This window comes from Onychostruthus taczanowskii, unplaced genomic scaffold (genome assembly GCF_017590055.1).
Source record: "Onychostruthus taczanowskii isolate IOZ18803 unplaced genomic scaffold, ASM1759005v1 scaffold31, whole genome shotgun sequence".
Classification (NCBI taxonomy): Eukaryota; Metazoa; Chordata; class Aves; order Passeriformes; family Passeridae; genus Onychostruthus; species Onychostruthus taczanowskii.
Window position 1 is genome coordinate 43,981 of NW_024500461.1, and position 19,310 is coordinate 63,290.

At 36.6% G+C, this 19,310-nt stretch overlaps 1 protein-coding gene across 1 annotated transcript in view; it reads left to right on the forward strand.

Moving 5' to 3' along the window:
* NAV3 (neuron navigator 3) overlaps positions 1–19,310 on the forward strand; it is a 182,246-nt gene that overhangs the window by 5,357 nt on the left and 157,579 nt on the right. The window contains exon 3 of the mRNA XM_041409852.1: positions 19,217–19,289. Within this exon, the coding sequence (XP_041265786.1) occupies positions 19,217–19,289 (73 nt within the window). The remainder of the gene's footprint in view (positions 1–19,216; positions 19,290–19,310) is intronic.

Genomic DNA, 19,310 nt, shown 5'->3' on the forward strand with positions numbered 1-19,310 from the left:
TTGTAAAAAAGACAGAAGAATGCCAAAAATGTTGCTTTATTGTTTGAGACTGAAGACAAGTTGTGTACATTAACAAGAGGAAGGTAACAAGAGTAGGTGAATCAGTCTCTGCTTTTAACCAGGGAGCTTTTTCTGTGAGAGAGAGTTAAAGTGTATGAAGCCTAAAGACAGACAAAGTTACAATGTATATACTGGTAGACATTGCTTTGTAATTTATTGTGCTAGATGTGCTCCATAGTGTTCCTGTGGTCCTGCAGAAGCCCATCGTGGCTCCATCTCTGCTAATATGCTTGGATTTTTCTCTGGAGGACAACAAGGTTGCAGGACGATGGGGTGCATGCAAATCTCTTCTTAACAAGGAGTCAGCCTGTGGACAGGATAAAGGTGTGGAAACTATAACTGCTAAATGTGCCATGACCCTCTCTCTTCAGACTTTCTCTGACACAGATGTGCTGGGCAGACACTGTGGAGCAGCAGCAATGTCAGTATCCAGGGATGAGAACATCAGCATGATATTCTGTGTCTAAAAATTGTTTGTGAAAAACAGGATAATTGTGTATAAAGAATGGAGGGTTCTACTAAGGTCCATGAATTCTCTGTGAAAATGTGTGTGATACGGTTGTGTGTAGCTCTTTGAGTAACAGGAAGGCTGAAAATGTCATCCCTGTGTTCATTGTCAAATGGGCCCACATGTGAGCTTTTCCTGCCTGCACAGTTTTGAACTGTATAAGGATTTCCTGGTTTTACTGGTGCAGTTGTTGGTGAGATAGGCTGTATGGGTTCAAGATATACTTTCTGTATGTCTTTCTTATAGAAAGATATACTTTCTATGTATAAGCTTTGGAGAAGCTTCAGGTGAGCCTTCCATGCAAGCATGACAGATTGAAATATGTACAGAAATTTGGCTGGGTGAAGAAATATGGTCCCTTGGGAAACTGGGAATTCAATCTCAGTTTTGAAAACTAACCCCAGCTCCTTCAATGTGTAGGCCAGTTTCTTCCTGCAGTGACACCTGTATGACCCCTTTTGACATCTGTATGACCCCCGTTTTTTAAATTCAGACCATATTGTCTACACTTTTGTGCAGCTTCAAGCCAGGTTGTTGTCCAGCTGGGAATTCCACGAGGACATTTTGCCCTCAGTGTAGATGAGCCTGTCCCCAAAAGTTAGCAAGCTCCCATCAATTGCATTTCTTCCTTGGACTTTTTAAGTGCTGGCAGAAGCATTATGATCCCCATTCCCTGGGAAAATTGGGTCATGGTAATGCACAGTTTATATGTTCTTTGGTGTCCTGCCTCACAAGGATTTACTTACCTGTTAATTACACATTTCTGAATCCAGCTCTTGTGGTTTGGCAGAATTAAGTCTCATGCAATAATTTTATGGGGGGAACTGTGGGTTAAATACACATTAGAGCCACACTGGTAACAAACACTTCTTTTCACAATTTGTTCTCTCCTGTCTTGCAACACTGGCAGTGCTAGGTGGAATAGCAGACAAGGCTGATGCAGCTCCATTATGAAAGGATATAAGCAGATGTTTTTCTGTGAGGGAAATGACACTCCTCAACCTGATACATATTCAGATTTCCCATTTTCAAGTATATATTTTTGTTTAACTAGCTGTGCTTTGTGAGTTTCTTCACTAGGTAGGTGATTTACATTAAACTTTTAACCTTTCTGGGATTCCCGGAACCCAAGGGCCCAATACTGTCATAGCCAGGAGCATGTTGTAACTAGCCTTCTGAAGATGTTTTCCTAGACAAGTCCTCTCATTTCCTAGGTAGGTTCAGGGTGTGATCTTCTTTTTAGGAACTAATCCCATTCCCACATCCTTCCCCAGTGATTGTCCTTAGCTGTTTGAGGGAAGACTTTCTGGAACATGTTTGACACATTCAGACACTTTCAATCTACTGTTCAGTGTATAATGTACAAGATGGCTTCAGGGCATTTGTAACTTGTTTGGTATTCAGTGAATGCTGAAGCCAACTATCACTGTAGTCTCCCATATTCCAGACTCTTGAATCATGAATGATGAGTGTGGGGCAAAATTTTAGAAACTGAACTTCAGGATTGGAGTTTCCTTCTTTGTTTTAGACATCAACAAAGCCATTTTATAAACTTGTGTATGACTTACAGGGGGCTCATGCCTTTTAAAAGTAATCCTCTGTGCCAGAGAAATTTAAAAATTCTCTGGAAAAATCAATGCATGTAGATGCAACAACAGTGAAAATATGCAAATAGATAATGCAAACTGAAGGATAGTTACAGGAAGTAACATCTTCATTAGTGTAGACATTGAAGTTTATTTTTTTGTTTGCAGGTGAAATTAGCTTGACATAATGGCTAGACTAAAAATGAAAATGAGTGTATCAAGACTAGAGATATGTGTAACCTCAAAAGAAAAAAGATAAAGAGAATAATGAAGGTCTGTGTAAGAATACATTTTGGGAATACTTGTGACTGTATGAATGGAGAGACTAAAGAAAGGAAAGAGAACAATTTCTCTAAGGGCGAGATTAAAGGTGTAAACAATGGTTGAATCTCAAGGATGTAGATGTTTGAATTCTTTTTTCAAGTTTTGTTGATAAGAGATTATTAATGTTATTAACACAGCCAATTTGAGTAAGATGAGAGGCAAAGTGGTTTAGCATAGAACTGGAACAGGAGGAATTCCAAGTGCTTTTGTAAACAAACCATAAAATTTCCAGGAACTGAAGAAATTTAAGAGAAAATATAGATGGGATGACAGCTGGACAGACAGAGTAACAGTTGCCTTTTTGTGGTAGACCAAGCATATTTTTACTCTGAGAGAACAAGGAAGCTGAGGAAAGGATGGAAGAACTGCTGGAAGTGTGAGATTAGTAGAGAATAAAGAATGAAACATTTCATTCATCTTGCCTAAAGAATGTTACTGTCTTAGAAAGGCAGAGGAGGAAAAGACAACAAAATAATCTCTTTTTTTTTATATTGTTTGATTCTAGTTTGACTTCTTGTGAGACCTCTTTATTTTACACTGAAACAAGCAGTTCTCTTTACATTTAGGAGAATTACATTACATTTGAGGACATTAAAAGTACCACAAGATTTCTAACAATCTCTCTTCACAGAATAGCTCCGAGTTACTCACTGGTATCAGGCACTGAGATTCATATTCCCCTGAGTCACTCACATTTGACTGTCTGAAGCCATAAAAGAAAATGCTGCAGGAGCACATCTCGAATTATTTTACTGGTCTAGAAGTACATTATTCATGAAGGATAAATCGTGCGCTGTTATTAGGCTTTTTGTTTATACTTACAAATCCCTTGTGTTATTGCTGTGTAAGATCATAAGAGAATTACTCATCTAGATGTTAATGAAATAACCATGTAATGAAAAGTACATATATTGTGATGAATACTTATACAGTCTCCAGGAAATCTAATGAGTCATTAAGTTATAGTTGAGTTTGCTTGGTTATGACTGGAATTAGGGTTTTGCACACTTTGCTTCTGTAGACCAAGACTACAGAAACATTAAAAGATCTTTTTGTTCCTTAAAGTCACCTGTTTTCCCTCAAACACTGCCTTTCTTCTCCCTGTCCCCCCTGCAGTTCCTTGAAACCTACCTCTCCTCAATCTCAATCTGGAACATGCCACTGGAGCCCCTGAGATATGACCATCTCAACCATCTATCTCTTCTCCTCATCCCTCAGCTGTGTTTGTCAGGAATGTAAATCAATCAGAAACTTGACTTAAACTGTATTGGGAGGACATGCAGAGATTAAACGCTGCAGTATAATCTTGAAAACTAATGAGTGATGCACATTTTGAAGTATTTATTGTTTGAAGAGATGCAGTTTACAGTCTCTCCATTTCACCCATCTGTAATTAGCTTTCCATGCTCTTCAATTTTAGTTGGTTTTTTGTGGTTTTTTTTTCCTCTCCCCTCAAAAATGTCATGTGAACATTCCCTGGAGTTTTGGAATAGAACAAATATATATTAGCAGTGCATATGCTTAGACAAAGAGGTGAGGAATAAATGTCCTTGAAATCTCCATTAATAGCAATACACTGAAAAGTCTTAACATAAACATGTAGTTAAATACATACACACAAATTGACTATGACATACATTCCAGAAAGCACCTGTGGTTACAAGACAGTAACAGATTTTTCCCAGATAGCAGCAGCAGATTACAGTAAATATGTCTGCTTCGTGATGGTGTATTTTTATCATCTTCTATAGGGAGAGTATGTTATAAATACCAGAAATGTCTAGAATGTTTACTGGACTTAAAAATAGAGAAGAAAGTGCGTGATATTTAGCTGAACAGCAAAAATGCATATTTAAGCTGAACAAGAAAATAAACAATGTATCTGAAGTGGTTTTATTTTACAGTATAACCAAACAAGGCTTTCTGGTAATGTTGAGATTTTGTCAGCTTTCTAGATTTTTTTCAAATGTCTGATTATTTTGGAACTGTGGCAAAGTGCCAGTTCTCTTATAGTTGAGGACTTCTATTTAAATATATTCTAACTACTCCCACTTCTGCTTAGACTTTGATAATTTTGAGTGCTGTATGTTATTTCGAGAAGGTTATTGTTCTATATCTGTGGAGCTTTGAGTTTCCATGTAGAGGTAGACTTTTCACAAAATAACATTTCTTTACATTGAGGTGAAGTACCCAGGCCTTTCACTCATCCTTCTTCCTAAAATAATCTGCCACTGCCTCTCCTGACAGTGGAGAATTCTGAAGCTTCAGTAACATGCAAGTCTCTTGAGAAACAGTGTGACCATGTGTTTTAGTGTGCGGCTCACACACATGGCTGTGCATCTCTGTAAAGTACCTTGTGCAGTTCTGATTGAACTCTCAATGATTTTATTCACTTTCAGAGGCATTTAAGCCCCTCTGCCTCTCATCTGTGAATCAGCTATTGGAATTTCTGTATTATCTGGACATCTGTGAGAGCATGAGATAGCCACTCTTCTACATATTTGCCAGAACTACTATCTCTGTTCCTTAGAGTGAGTCCAGATAAGGTTTAGAAAAGAACTATCAGAGAGATTTTGAGAATTAAACATAAACATCTACAAACAATAAATGAGGGCACATACCAAGTAGGAGCATCATCAGCTTTTACTTGGTTGGGCTGGGAAATGCAACTACTGGCAAGATGTGTTAATGGAGGCACAGGAACTGTGCAACTGTCCATAAAATACTGACTGTGGTGTAATGTGTAAAGCAGCAGAGGGTGCCAGAAAGCAACAAGTTGTGGCTTCCATTGTAATTAAAGGAATTAGCAATGTTAGGGTGGAACAGGGTTTGTATTGTGAGTTTAGCTGCAGAAGGGAAGAAAGAAGACACCCTTCTTGTAATTTTAACCACTTATATATGTTTAAAATTAAAATAAGCACTATCCAACAAATGATCAAGCTTTTGGAGTTATTGTGTGGTTTATTATGCCTAGGTGACAGTACTGGTCACTCAGTCATCTTTTAGCCACTCTACATACCTGGTATTTAAAACTTTGGTCTTACAGCAAAGAGACTGCAAGACATGAGGCTAATAAAGTAACACAGAATGTCCTAGTAATCTAGTTGTTAATTACAGACTGATGTGGCAACAAAATTTATCCTGTCTTACTGCATTTAGAATTATGACGTACATTAGAAAGTCTTGACACTCTCTCCTGGCTCGTTAGAAAGTAAAATATCAAAAATTTGTTGCCTCAAAAAGTTTGAGTTTTTTAAGCAGTATTGCATTCCAGCATATAATACAATTACAGTGTTAGAAAAGGAATAGAAAGAATGAAAGTAGGTGCCTATTGAAACTACTGTGATCTATCCAGATGTATTTTCTCACTCTGTCCTTGATCTTTGCTGGAACAGAAGCTGCCTGCATCTGCTGCAGTATGAGCTGGTTTCATGGAAACACTGCCAAATCTATTTGATTTTACAGTGTCTTTTACATACTCACCATTTTGGAGTTCCTTGACTTTTATGCACACTAACCCACCTAACCTTGTGCTTTTATTTGCCCTTAATTTTATTCCAAGAACAAACTCCTCTTTGAACCCTGCTGCAAATCCCTTCCACTGACAGCCTCTCCCCAATGTGCTATTGCTGGCACACGTGACTAGCACACAGCAGTGGTCCATCAGGTCAATATTCCCTCTCTGAGAATGACAATGTGAGGGATGACTTAAAAGGAACAATTGACCCTGGCATTCTTTTTCCTTCATTCTCCTCCTCTTACCCCAATATCTAAAGTTACAGTGTTAGGGAATTAGATTGTACTTCCTTGCCTGCTCTTTCAGTATATATTTATGCACTGCTGTTGTAATCACCGTATTTTCTGTGAAATGTCAAAATGAAACATGATGTATTTGTCAGAAAATGTCTCATGTCCTTCACAATCATGTCCACAGCCATGAGACCAGATGGAGAGTAGTTAGAGATTTTTCACTCATTGAAATAACTACTCTGGCAGCCGTCTCCTGCTGTAAGAGCCCATGGATCTGACCACTCTGGAGTGGCACCAGATAGCATGAGGCACCTGAAATCCTGAATTAGTAAAAATTTAGACAAACTTTGAACTGGACTTAAACACTGATGTTAACTCAAAATACAAACTTTATTACAGCTGGTGACCCTGTTATAGGCAATGCTATTAAGCATTGTAAATTGGCTTAAATTAACAGTAGAACAAACAAGTTATCAAAAAGACTGCTTATTTCAACAGCATTAACTAATCCCTTTTCATGTAAAGGCTTTTGATCAAGTGAATTAAAATATTAACACAATATCCTTTTTTTTAATGTAACTTGTCTGTTTAAATTCACCATGACCTGAAACTTAATACATAAATAGTTAAAATACAGTACAACCATTTTTGTTTCAGCAGAAATAAATAGTATAAATATAAATATAGTAATCTATTTGGCAGCTATCTGATGTGCAGGAATTATTTAAAACACTCCTAGTCTGAGGAGGCTGCTGACCATATGATCAACAGATGACCACATGACATAAATCAGAGGTATACTTATTTAGAGTTGAACTTATTTTAAGTTGGCCCAGTGTCTGGATATTTATTAGTCTGGGCAGGGTTCATTTTCACTGTCTGTCCAAGATTTTTTTTTTGGGGTTTTTTTTTGGGATAAGGTTATAGTCAATCTCACGAACTGATCACAAATATTTATTGCCTTTTTGATTGTTTATATCAACTTAAAGCATTTGTTTACCTATGCAACTCTTTGTATACCAAGCAATGCTTTCAGTTGGCATCCAAGACCAACACCAAAACCACGAAGTTCTGAAAGGTAAATCTGAAAGTCTTCCTGAAAGTGAAATATATTTGTATTTTAGCATGTAGCTTTTGGCAGTCTTTAATTCTACAACAATTAGATTATATTTTGTTTAGGTTTGTATTGGCAACTAACTAGAAGCTTGTTTAGTTTATTCATACCTTGATTCTTCAGTCTTTCTTTGGAATTACAATGGGATTGTACAAATAGCTTTTTCCTCTAGGGGATAAAAGCACCACAAGAATTTTCTTTGTCCTTTGTTTTCCATACTTAAGAACTGAGACCTATTTGCATGTAATAGTTCATGTTATTTTTTTTTTTCATAAATAGTAGATAGTTCATGGAGTTAGATAGTTATAGTCCTCTGTATTCTAGCTGTACACATAACTAACCAGCATCCCAGCCCTGTGAGCTGTTTTGCCTGTCACACAGATTTTCTCAGTAATTCCTCCCAATAACAACTTTAAATTAGGAGTTTGGTTTTTTTCTCTTCGTAAGAGTTCTTACTTAGTTCATGGGCAGATCAGCAGTAACACTCCAGGGTAAACATATGTGTAAGGGTGTTTTCACAGTTCTTGTATAAAGCTTCTATTTAGTTTTCTTTACATAAACAGTCTTGAAAGATTTAGATTGTTGCATCGTACGAATTAATGTATTTGAAGATACGTGCCGCCTCTAAAGCCCCTCTAAAATGCTTTTTTTTTTTTTTTTCCAAGTAATGCTGGAGGTATTTTGGAACTTTAAAACACTTGGATGACTATTTAAAAAATTGTTTCCTCCTCCACTTTACACTTCATTGACTACAGTTGGGAGTGATGTGACAACAAGCCCTAAGTGCTTGTTAAGGCTTCATTTTATAGGCTTGAGCACTTGGGATATTTCTCTTATAGCATTTGGCTGAGAAGTCAAGAAAAAAAATCGGACCCTGTTAAGCTTAGAAGCAGATATCCCACTGCCTTCTCTGGTTCCAGGTGCTTTTATTGTCTCTGACCAAGAATCTAGACTCAAGATCTTGTGAAAATGTGGAAAATTCTTAACCATAGTTATGCGAAAAGGGCAGAGATAAGCAAGCATGAAAGCTGTTTAGAAGCATGGCATGAAAACATATACAGCATGGGCTCACATTCCCATGTCTGCTCAACATGGTTTGAAATGAATGCTCAGGTACACTAGCAAAAGTGAAAGCCTGAGGGTGAGTCTCCTGTATTATCCCTGTGGGTTTTAAAGACGTCTGGTTTAACCTGAATTGTTTTAATAACCAGTGATGTCAATTCACCATCAGGTTTTCTTTTCTTTTTCTTTAGGGCTTAGATCAATTTGAGTAAGTAATATGAAAACTAAACATAGAGGAAAACTAGTAGTTTATGTTCTCTAATGCATAGCTTCCCAAGGAATTTAATTTCCAGCTGGAGGACCAGCAACATAACCTTAGTCCTACAGAAAACTCTGTACTTTTAGAGGGTGCTAATAACAAGTATTTTTTTATCCCTTTCATTTGATGAGCTCAATGTTCTATGAATACTGTATGTTCTATACATTCCATAACTATTCCCAGGGTAATATGAAAAATATATCTAATTTTAAAAAACTAAGACTGTTTATAAAATCAAAAGGCCAGATGGATAGGAGCAAACTGCTAGTGTCTCTCCTGCACAAGCTGTAGCATTATGACTTCTGGTGCAGTCAGGAGGGAGGGTTCAGAAAGCACACAGTGCATCTGGGTGGATTCCAGTTGCAAAGTTCAAGAGATGAAGTGAAATGCCTCGTAGTTTACTTGTTTACTTATTTTTTAAAGGATTCATTCCGTCACTGCTTGTACTGCCCTTATTTCTAAAAGCTGCTTTTTTGAGTGAGCTGAATGAAGTTCCTATGCTTTAAGTAGTGGTGAAGGAGAGAACTGGAATTCTTTCAAAGGTTTAATTAAATCTAATAAATGAAGACTCTGTTGTAGACTCTCTTTTGACCTAATGGAGAGAAGCTCCTCTGTTTTAAAGAAGCGTGCTTTTTCACATTGCACTCCAGTTTTCAGAAGTTGCCAAGTTCCACAAATATTTAGCCAGTGGTACCTTGCTGACTCAGAAGTGTTGCATAATTTAAAAAAAAATCGTAAAAAGGCTCACTAGAGTAGAGCATTGCTTTAGGAAACACTGTGTTTAAACACAGAGTTCTTTTTATCGTTGCCTTAAAAACAGGTATTCCCAGAATAGTATTTATCTTCAATTTTGTGTTCTTAGTGCATGTATGAGTCTTTTTCATAGTGGGGGCCTCAGGCCTATAGAGATGAGTCCTGAAGTAGCAAGTTATTTGCAGACACTGGAAAAAAATTTTGCCCTGTCTTTTCTTTTGATCCATTCTGCTGTGCAGCCATAAGCTCTCTAAGAAATTTGTGCAATGTATTGAAATACTTCCATGGTTTTCTGAGTTCGAAACCAGCACTATATTCCAATCAAAAATCCAAGACTTGCTTCTCACAATTTCTATTACAGTAGCACAAAAGCATTTCAGAAATTACCATTACTGTATTTTGTGCCTTACAATGTCTGCTGCAGAGACTACTGTATGAAAATGGGGAGAGGAAATGCAGACAAGACAAGGAACAGAAAGAAGAGTGAGTAAAAAAGTGGAAAAGCAATCTGACACCAGTATCACACCATTCTCTTATGTGGTGGAGGGTTTTTGGTGTTTGTGGATAGAGCATTTTTTGGTTTTACATGAAAATGACCAGCAGATGTTTATAATGATCTGTCTGGCCATCTAAAAATTATGATTAATGTTGTTTTTTATTTAGAGTAATCAAATTATTCATTAACCTGCTGATGTGTACAGACAGAAACAAACAGACCAACTGTGTTCTGTATTTGCCATTACAGAAATTATCTCACATTCACTCTAAGGTTTCCAAGCACCAAGTGAGAAGCTAGGTGAAGAAATTGCAGGACTAATTGTTGCTTTGGTCTTCCTGACAGGGCTGACAGTAATTTATGCCAGAAGGGATCCAATTCCCACTGTACCATTTTCTTAAAAACAATACACACCCCAGCTTATGCTTTGACCTCAGTAGTGACCTCATACATTCTTTTATCAGCAGGTCACTACATATGTCTGTTGAATTCTCCAAGCACTTGAGAAGTTGATTTGTTTTCACATTTCTGGGTTTACTGGTCATATTTCATGTTTGGACTGCACGTTGGAAGTATTTGATGTGCATGTTCCTTAATATCTCTTGGAAAAGGAAGTGGAAGCTATTTCAGTTTTAAATAAGATTGTCATTTTTTCCTCAAAAAATAACTAATAATTAAATAACTCCAGCATCATTTCCTAAAAAATTTTGCCTGGGAGGCCTTCTACATTCCAGTAGTTATTATTCTCTGAGGTAAAATTCTCCCCAGATGCCTCCAGTAAATCAGTTTTTAATTTGCATGTATGGTCTCTTATTGCAAAGTCAATGCTTAGTTTGGAACAGTGTCCTGGAATGAAGCTACGTGGTTCACTGATAGATATTTTTACTAAGTGCTCCTTAAATTATTCTATTGCAAGGAATGGGGAGTTTGCTACAAAAGAGTTAAGCCGAATGTGTCTGCGTGTCAGTGTATTCTGCTTAACCCCCTAAAATGTGTCATAATTTTGATAGAAACATGGAATGTTCCTAAATCTAGGCCACGTGCAACAGCAAGTCAGCAGAATGCACGAAACATCTCCCAGCAGGACTGTTAACACCTGTTTTGTCTGGGTGGGTTCCCTAATTTACACCACCCATGGAAACTTGACATTACCTTCCAGTGTAGTCACAAGAAGTTATTCCAGTAAGCTGCCATGGTAGGAGCTTATAGGAAATAAATTACCAGAAAATAAATAACATGATTTTTGAGAGCTTGTTTATCTCCCAATTTTCTCTTTCTTCAAACTTCCCCATTTCTGCGAGGGAAACTGAGAATTCATGGCAAATTTCACTCAGTCTCAGCAGTCTGTGGCCAAGGGAACTGTGTAACATGCAGCCTGTCCTCCAAGCATCTTCCACAGAAACTGCTAATTTATAGCTAAGCAACTTCCTCAGAAGACTCATTATAAGTTTTGCATTACTCTGAGCCACATTTCTTCCCATTGCATTTACTTTCAGATTTGGAAGAATTTGTGTGTATTTTCTGCTCTTCAAAGTGTCTTTATTATGTAGTATTAGTAAAAAAAGAAAATTATTACATAGTAATGCTTTGTACACTTTCTTCACAAGGAGTCTTGGTGGAAATACACAATTTTTAGACAGTCTTGCTTAAAATTAAAAATCTGTAAATAATTTAGTATGAACACATTTATATGTTAATAAGGACATACAATTATGAATATGCAAGAGACAAGAAAACAGATCTCTTTCTGACATTTGTGTTTAAACTGCACTATATATATATAAAAATAATCAACTTGCTTCTTCAATTATAATACTTGCAAAATGAGCCCATATGAGTCTGTTTCACATTGTTCCCTTTGAAACACTACTCTTAAATTTGTAAAAGGATCCTCCCTTTTAGAGTACCTATGAATCAGCTATTGGAGACAACATACAACATTACAGTGTAGTGAAAATGGTGCGACAGTTTTGCAAGTACAATTTCTTGACAGCTTTTCACAGAAAGCAGGTAAATCAACAACAGTGTCAAAGGGAATGGAGTACATGGCATAGAAGGTGTTTCTTATAATGACTGAGGTTACTGATTGGTACTTTTGCAAATAATTGAAATAAATCTTACCATGTGTTGCAACAAATAAATCATAATTGCATACTTTTTATGGATTAGATGCATTTTATCCCACAGGAAATGTACAATTGTGAAGGCATTAGGGGTTTTTTATATTTTAATTGTATTACCAGTTGCACATCTTTCTAAAGAGATGAACAGAATTTCAGATGTGCTGAACATTTGTCTTATAGTGAAAAACAGGGAATTCTCACTACTGAATATTGTTTAAGCAGTCATTTAAAAATCACCTTGACTCCCAAACAGTGTTGAATGTGTAGCATTTGAAGAGTGGATAGGCAGGTGGATAAGGACATTGGTCTGGGTAATCCATTTCTGTATACGAATTTTAATCTGGATGGTGCTTTTGACCTCTTCAGTTGGACCCCTTCAGAGTAAGTCGGCTATCAAAAACGTATTTCTGCACCAAATGCCCAGCCTTAAAAAATTATGGTGCATATAGATATGTATAAAGCAAGCATGCTCATAAGTAGTGGGCAGTGTATTCCGTTATCACTGAAATGAAGCAAGTTCTTGACTTGCTTGTTGTTTATTTTTTGGTGAAAGAAGTATTTGACATATGTCCATCTATACATAGTTTAAAAAAGCTAAATGTCCACTGGCCTAGTTTATGAAGCCTTGTTTATGAAGCCTGGTTTTGTTAAATAATCTGAATGATAAAACTGAGGTTAAAAACATGGCTCTATAGAACAGCAAACATTTTCTATTTCTATTTCTCTGTCTTGTAACTTTTTAGTTCTTTGTTTTAAAGACTGGGAGAACATAAATACAAACTAGTGAAACCAGCTGGGAGGAAAACCCATAAGGAAAAAAATTACAAAGTGAACCGAAAATCTGGGTGTTTCCCACACAAGTGAGTTGTCAACAGGTCACAGTGTGTGCAATGGATGAGTCATTTAAGAACAGAAGGTGAAATAAAGTTGTCCTTTTAAATCTCTGAGAACACCTATGGCATAGCAGGCTGTGAAAGTTTATACATTTGGCCAAAGAATAATCTGTTTAGGGAGTGTGTGTACGAGGATTAACCATGTGTTTGTGAGAGTGTACATGACCAATTCTCTTACTGCTATTAGACACAGGAAAATCAGAGATTAGGCCATTTCCACCTTGAAATACTTTTCAGTGTTTCCCAGAGCATTCTGTACAGCTAAATCTATATGGAAAGTTTAGTTCTCTTACCAACTCCAACATGTGCATCAAAAATGATTTTATGAAGGTGTCTTGGTTGCTTGCCTGAACCTCTGATCTTTCTAGAGACCAGATCACTGGCACTTCACCTGCTGAGTAAGCAACCAGATCTCAAAACCTCATGCATCTCCTTACATGACTGATTCCTGTTAAAATCAGACAAATAGTATCTGCTTCTACATTCTTTAATTTTTAATAATTTTATGCAACATATGAATTGTAAATATTTAGAGTCCAGGCTGCTACCTTTGAGGCCTGAATTTTATTTCGTTTTGGTTCTACTAGTGCACCAGAACTTGAAAGAGAATGAGATGTGTAACAACAATAATATATTTTCTAATTCTGCATTCATTTAAATCCTCCACAAATTGTATTAGTGAGGAATATCCATACCAGAGGAACATTCAAATGTATGTCTCTCAACTCAGGTTAATACCCTGGGGACATTTAGGAAGAAACATGCTGGTAAAGTGTGTTTGAAATACAGTTATTGTGACACATACTATATTATAATATAAATCTCAACGGAGTACTATTTATTATTTACAATTAAAAAGAAAAAAAAACATCAAATACTGAAGAGTTTTGTGGAGTTTCTGTTCTCTGGAAAGTGACTGTGTATGTGATTCTCTGGATTTCTGTGGAATATTATTTCCATGGATGTCCTTAATCAACCGTCAGCAACATTACAAAACTTCTACAGGGAAAATCCTTTGCCAAATTTGATCTGGGAACTGGGTCACGAATCAGAATGTCAATACACACACATGGAACTGTGGAAGATAGCGCTGAATGAAATACTAATAGAAATTATTGTTTTAATTTTGCTGCCAAAATAATCAAGAGTATTTAAGAGCATGTATGTATAGAAACTCTGTGTGGTTATAATAATTTGTTGTTTTTATAAAGGTGTCACATTCTTCAGGAAGAATCCAGCTCAAAGTAGGCGAAGAGTAACTAACTTTTGTGTCTGTGTGTTCTTGTAAACTCTATTGTCATAAACTTAATAAGAGGGAGTTAGTCAAAGCAAGATATTTTTCGAGCTTCTTATGCACACAGAAAAACATAATGCTGCGTTAGTCATAATTACATGTCTTGTGAGCATCCCACAATTAAATTTATTTTTCCATGTGAAGAAAGGGTCTTTCAAACAAAGGAGATGAAAACTAATCTTGGCAACAGCAAAAATAATAGGAATAAATGACATATTCTATGTGTTGAGTCACTGGTGAGTACATCCCACAAATGAGCTCTTCCAGTAATTCAGCTGGGTATTAAATACTACTACTATGCAAGTCCCCCAGTCTGATTTAATTCTGACAATAAATTTCAAATAACTTTCACTCAAAAGCAGGTTGCCCACAACTACTCAATATAATATGTGTCAACACATTTCCAGTGTATCTTCTTTGCATGCTACCATCTATTAATATTATCAGAGCTGTGATATTTCTGTTTATTTCTACATCATCATATGAACTGTATCCCCTTATACATCAGTGTAAAAATATGTCAGAGATCACTAATATTTATGGTGTTAGGTATCCCAGGTGCTTTTTTAATTATGCTACGTGTATGAATACTATCAAAAGGATCAGATTTATAAAGAAAGCTTAACATATTGTAAGCATAACCTATTAGGCTTAAATTAAAAAGTATCAAAAGGTATTATTTACCTGATGATGCCCACAAATTAATTCCTAAATTATCATAATCTTCGCCAAGTGTATCTTTACCCTGGATGCTACCCTAATGCTGGAGCTACATTTCAGAATTTGACATAATATCCTCAAGTTTTGGCAAAGAGGTGATTGGGTTTCCCTATTACGTTTTTGTTACCTCTGAAAAGCAATTTCATGTAGTGTTGATTGACTTTCAGCATGTAATTGAATAGCTAAGTGGCAAATGTCTATATGGCAATGAAGGTTTATTATATTGGTAATTATTTAACCTATTTATAGTTGTTAAAGTTTTTAGTATTGAAGTTTCTGCTATTCAATGTGCTACATTTATTCCACTCTTTTGAATCTTTAATATAAAATTAGAGCTTTGGAACAAAATAAAAATCAAGGCTTGACAGCGGTGGAGAACTTTATCAACAGCAACAGTCTGATCTTGGCAACGTGTACCTGTACAAAGAAATTTGCAAATGTGAGACTCTTCTCTGTCATGATATGTAAGATTTGGAGTCAATCTGTACATCCTGAATTCTGTACTATAATGAGAGATATAATCTGCTGTAATACCTTGTAGTTCTCATTATACAACTCACTATAATGATAAACATAATCTCTGCTAAAAACTAGTTCTTTTTGCAAGCAAAATTCAGTACAGAGTTGTGGTCATATGAAGGGTACAAAATTTGTCTGGTGTCTATGTTGTGTTACACCACAAAATCTTCAGCCACTGATATATAAGCAGCACAATTCTACACACACAGCGTCAGCTCTAGGAGGAGTTTGCCCCAGTGAATAACTACTTATATAAACATGGACTTCAGGAATTCATACCACTCTTGATTGAAACAGTACTGAGGAATGGAAGCTGCTTGAAAACTCTTGGAGCTTTTGTAATTGCAAAATTACTCTCATCTGTGAGTGAGTTTAAAGAAAAAGTGTTTGGGGCTGCTTGGGTTCGAGTTCAAAGAATAACTGTGGTTTGCCAGGGCAAGAAGTAGGTAATTAAAGCAATATTTAGATACACACTGAGAGCTTCAAAATGGGACAGTTTTAAGGCTAACATTTTCTAGACTGGAGTGGAAGGAAAGTGAAAATAATCCAAAAATGTATTAATACATGCCTCGTTGAATCCCCTAAGAGTTTCTGAGAGTTGTACAGTAACTGCAGTTATTATCAGAGAACTGACTTGAAGAGTTGTTTTCTGACATTTTCAGGGTATTATGGGTCTGTGAGTTGCCACACCAAACTTGCTCAATTCACAAGTCAAAACAAGACTTTATTATAAGGCTAACAGTGCAGCCCCAGTTCATTGTCTGAAAGTTGGCCACTGCTATTGCTTCATGCACCCCTACCAAAAGGGTGACTTTGGACTCAGGGTTTCTCTTACACTTTTCTTGGTGAACTCTGAAGCCAAACAGAATTTGCTTTGTAGTTCTGCAGCATACTGAGTCATTGGTGTTAGTGGTAATGATTTGGTTTTTTTCTGAGAGTTTATGACACATGACTTCAAAGACACATGCTGTAAAAGTAAACACGTAAATTAACCAAGTGCTGTTTCTATAGGATGTTATTCACTAAATGTATGTGAGGGTTTAGGTAGTAGGCTTGTTATTTACTATTATTTGGTATTGCAGATGGATATTGAGATGTTTTCACATTAGGGCTTAAATATTCTCCAGTGAACTGCGATTTTGTTATATATGTGGTCTCCTGAACTACTGTTGAGGGGACATGCCCATTATCAAAAATTACTTGATTAAGCTAGAATATTTGTTAGGAAATATTGTTCCAGTTATTTGAAGATGGATGCTACTGATTTACTGTACTGATTTTTCTTTATTTTCTTTTTTTCCCCCCTCCCTTTGGCTTCTAGTACTTATAGAGCAGAATTTCCCATCTTTGAAGTAATTGATAGTGCCTTATGGTAGATTTGAAAGTCCAAAGACACAATGAGTTATTCAGCTAATAGCCCACCAAATCTTCATTTCTTTTCAATTTTTCAGAGCACAGAAATTTCAGTTCAAAGTTTTTTCTTATGCAGTTGACATTGTTTAAGGGTTGAGTAGAAATATTCTCTCCATGTGCACTGTTTTCTCAGCTGATGCAGGGGTTTGGTTGAGCATGAGGGCTGAGCCAGCCCAGTGCCTTGCCACTGCCTCCAGGAGTGGCACCATCCGCCTTGTCCCTCCTTCCCACCTCCCCTTTCCTCTCCCAAGCCATGCTTTACTCAGGCTGGGACACACCCTCCCCTCTGCTGGCTCCTGTGCTTCTCTGGCTGCACGGGAAACTGGAATGACTGAAATCCCTTTGCCTTTTTGCTGGGTGAGTTCTCTGCAGAGCCAGCTCCTGGTGCGCTCAGAGAAGCGCCGAAGCCCAGCAGCAGCAGGGCCCTCACACCTGGGAGGAAGAAGAGGTGAGGAAGGATCAGATCTTCCTATTTTAGCTGCAGCCAACTTGCAACTGATTTAGCTGTGTCACCTCTCTATGTATTAACAAAATTACCTAGGTAATTTGGGGGTTTTTCGTGGTGTAAAACTATGTAAACATTTAAGAAAATGACAGTTAATGCCTGGGTTGCTGCAGTGACTGTGCTGGGCCAGAGCTGGAGTAATCCCACTGATTTTAGGGTGGTTATTCCACATTCTAAGCTGTGAAAATTGGTGACACCCACCAAACTGATTTAGGAAAACTTTATGGTGGACCCCAATTTTTTAACAAATTTCATTGGTTTAACTGCACATTTTGAGTTTTGGTTTTCTTCTGTAATTGACTCAGTAAAAAATTGTTTATCATTCACTGTAAATGTTCGTATGTTCTTGAAATCAAGGTTTGAAAAGTCTTCTAAAAATGTGTTTAGTAGTGTATCGACCTTTATTGTCCTTGAAGAGCAGATCTGAATAGTTTTCAGGTATTTATAAATTTATATATTTTTACCCATGGATCAAGACAGTCTGTGGACTCATCATACATATTTCAAGGGTCAGTAGTAAAAAAGGAATATTTTTATACTTTTAGCTACTACCATTTCCAGAGAACAATGGCAGAACTCCAATATAGAAAGATGACACTAGTCAAAGACTTTCCTGGGTGAGAAAAGATACTGCCAAGGATGAAGTAGCTTTCATTCAAGGAGTGAATTTACCCCTTATCTTTATATGGTTGAAAACCATTGACATGAGACTTTGTAAAATGTGTAAACATTTAAATACAATAACTGCATGGAATTGAGCTTCTGCAGCTTTATGTTTTTAGTGTTGAATATTATTTGCTTTATTTTTGATGTTCTCCAGTGATAATAGGCATTTAAAATTTATTGTTCAAATTTGGTTTTATTTTTGTGGTCCTGACAGCCTTGAAATAAATGCGTCAACCTAAAATAGTGTTTTAAAATCAAACCTGTTGAAACCACTTGAAACATAACACCTCTCTATACATAATTTTTCTGTTTTCATAGAAGCATATTTATAGACAAAGATAGTAATTTTTACATTTACAGCTGATTATTCCTTCAGAGGTCCTGGAAGGACTGGGGTAATCAGCTGAGGATGGTGACTTGAGAACGTTTTGGAACACTCTGTCTCCATCATTTATTAGACACATGAAAACAGTCTAATACTGTGATTATTCATTTTAGGGGCAGAAGCTTTATCCTTTTATTGATCTACATTTAGGCTACATTTTTGTACGTAAAGCTCTCTGTGGTAGCTGTAGATTTCTTCTAAATCACCAAGAGAAGCCAGCACCATGTTCTTTACTAAGCAACAACTCTTCTGAGGAGCATAAACAATAAATAAATTAAATTTATTTATTGTATTATTTGAAGGAAAGAAATTAGAGGAGCAACCACTAAAGAGAGTAATATCATTTTCATAGAATCCCACATCATCCCAAGCAAGTACCTTTGCTTACACCGTTTTTGCTTACATTTTTTAGTAAACTCAGCTGCTCACATCTCTAGACATATACTCAGTGTCCAGTTCTCTATGAGTGCTTTCACTGCTGCTTGTTTGTAGCATACAAATCCAGTTTTATGTTAACTAGGTGGGTTGTTGAGTTGCAAGCATGCCATTCTGGATTGGGCATTTGTGAATTGTTTTTAAGCACCAAAGCAGACAATGAAAGCTTTATCTCGATTCCCCAATTAGCAGTAATCATTCTTGCTAAACTTTGATAAAGAGCTGTAGTATGCAATGAATGTAAAGTATTCATTCCTGAACAGTTTTTTTTGTTTTTTTTCCCCCTCTCCCAACATTTCTGTGTTTTGTAAAATAGTCTTATCCTGCTTGTTATTTCTATTCATGTTGCAGATTGAGAATGTTGATGTCTGCCTTAGCTTTCTGGCAGCCAGAGGCGTAAATGTCCAAGGTCTTTCTGCAGAAGGTAAGAGAAACAAATCATCAG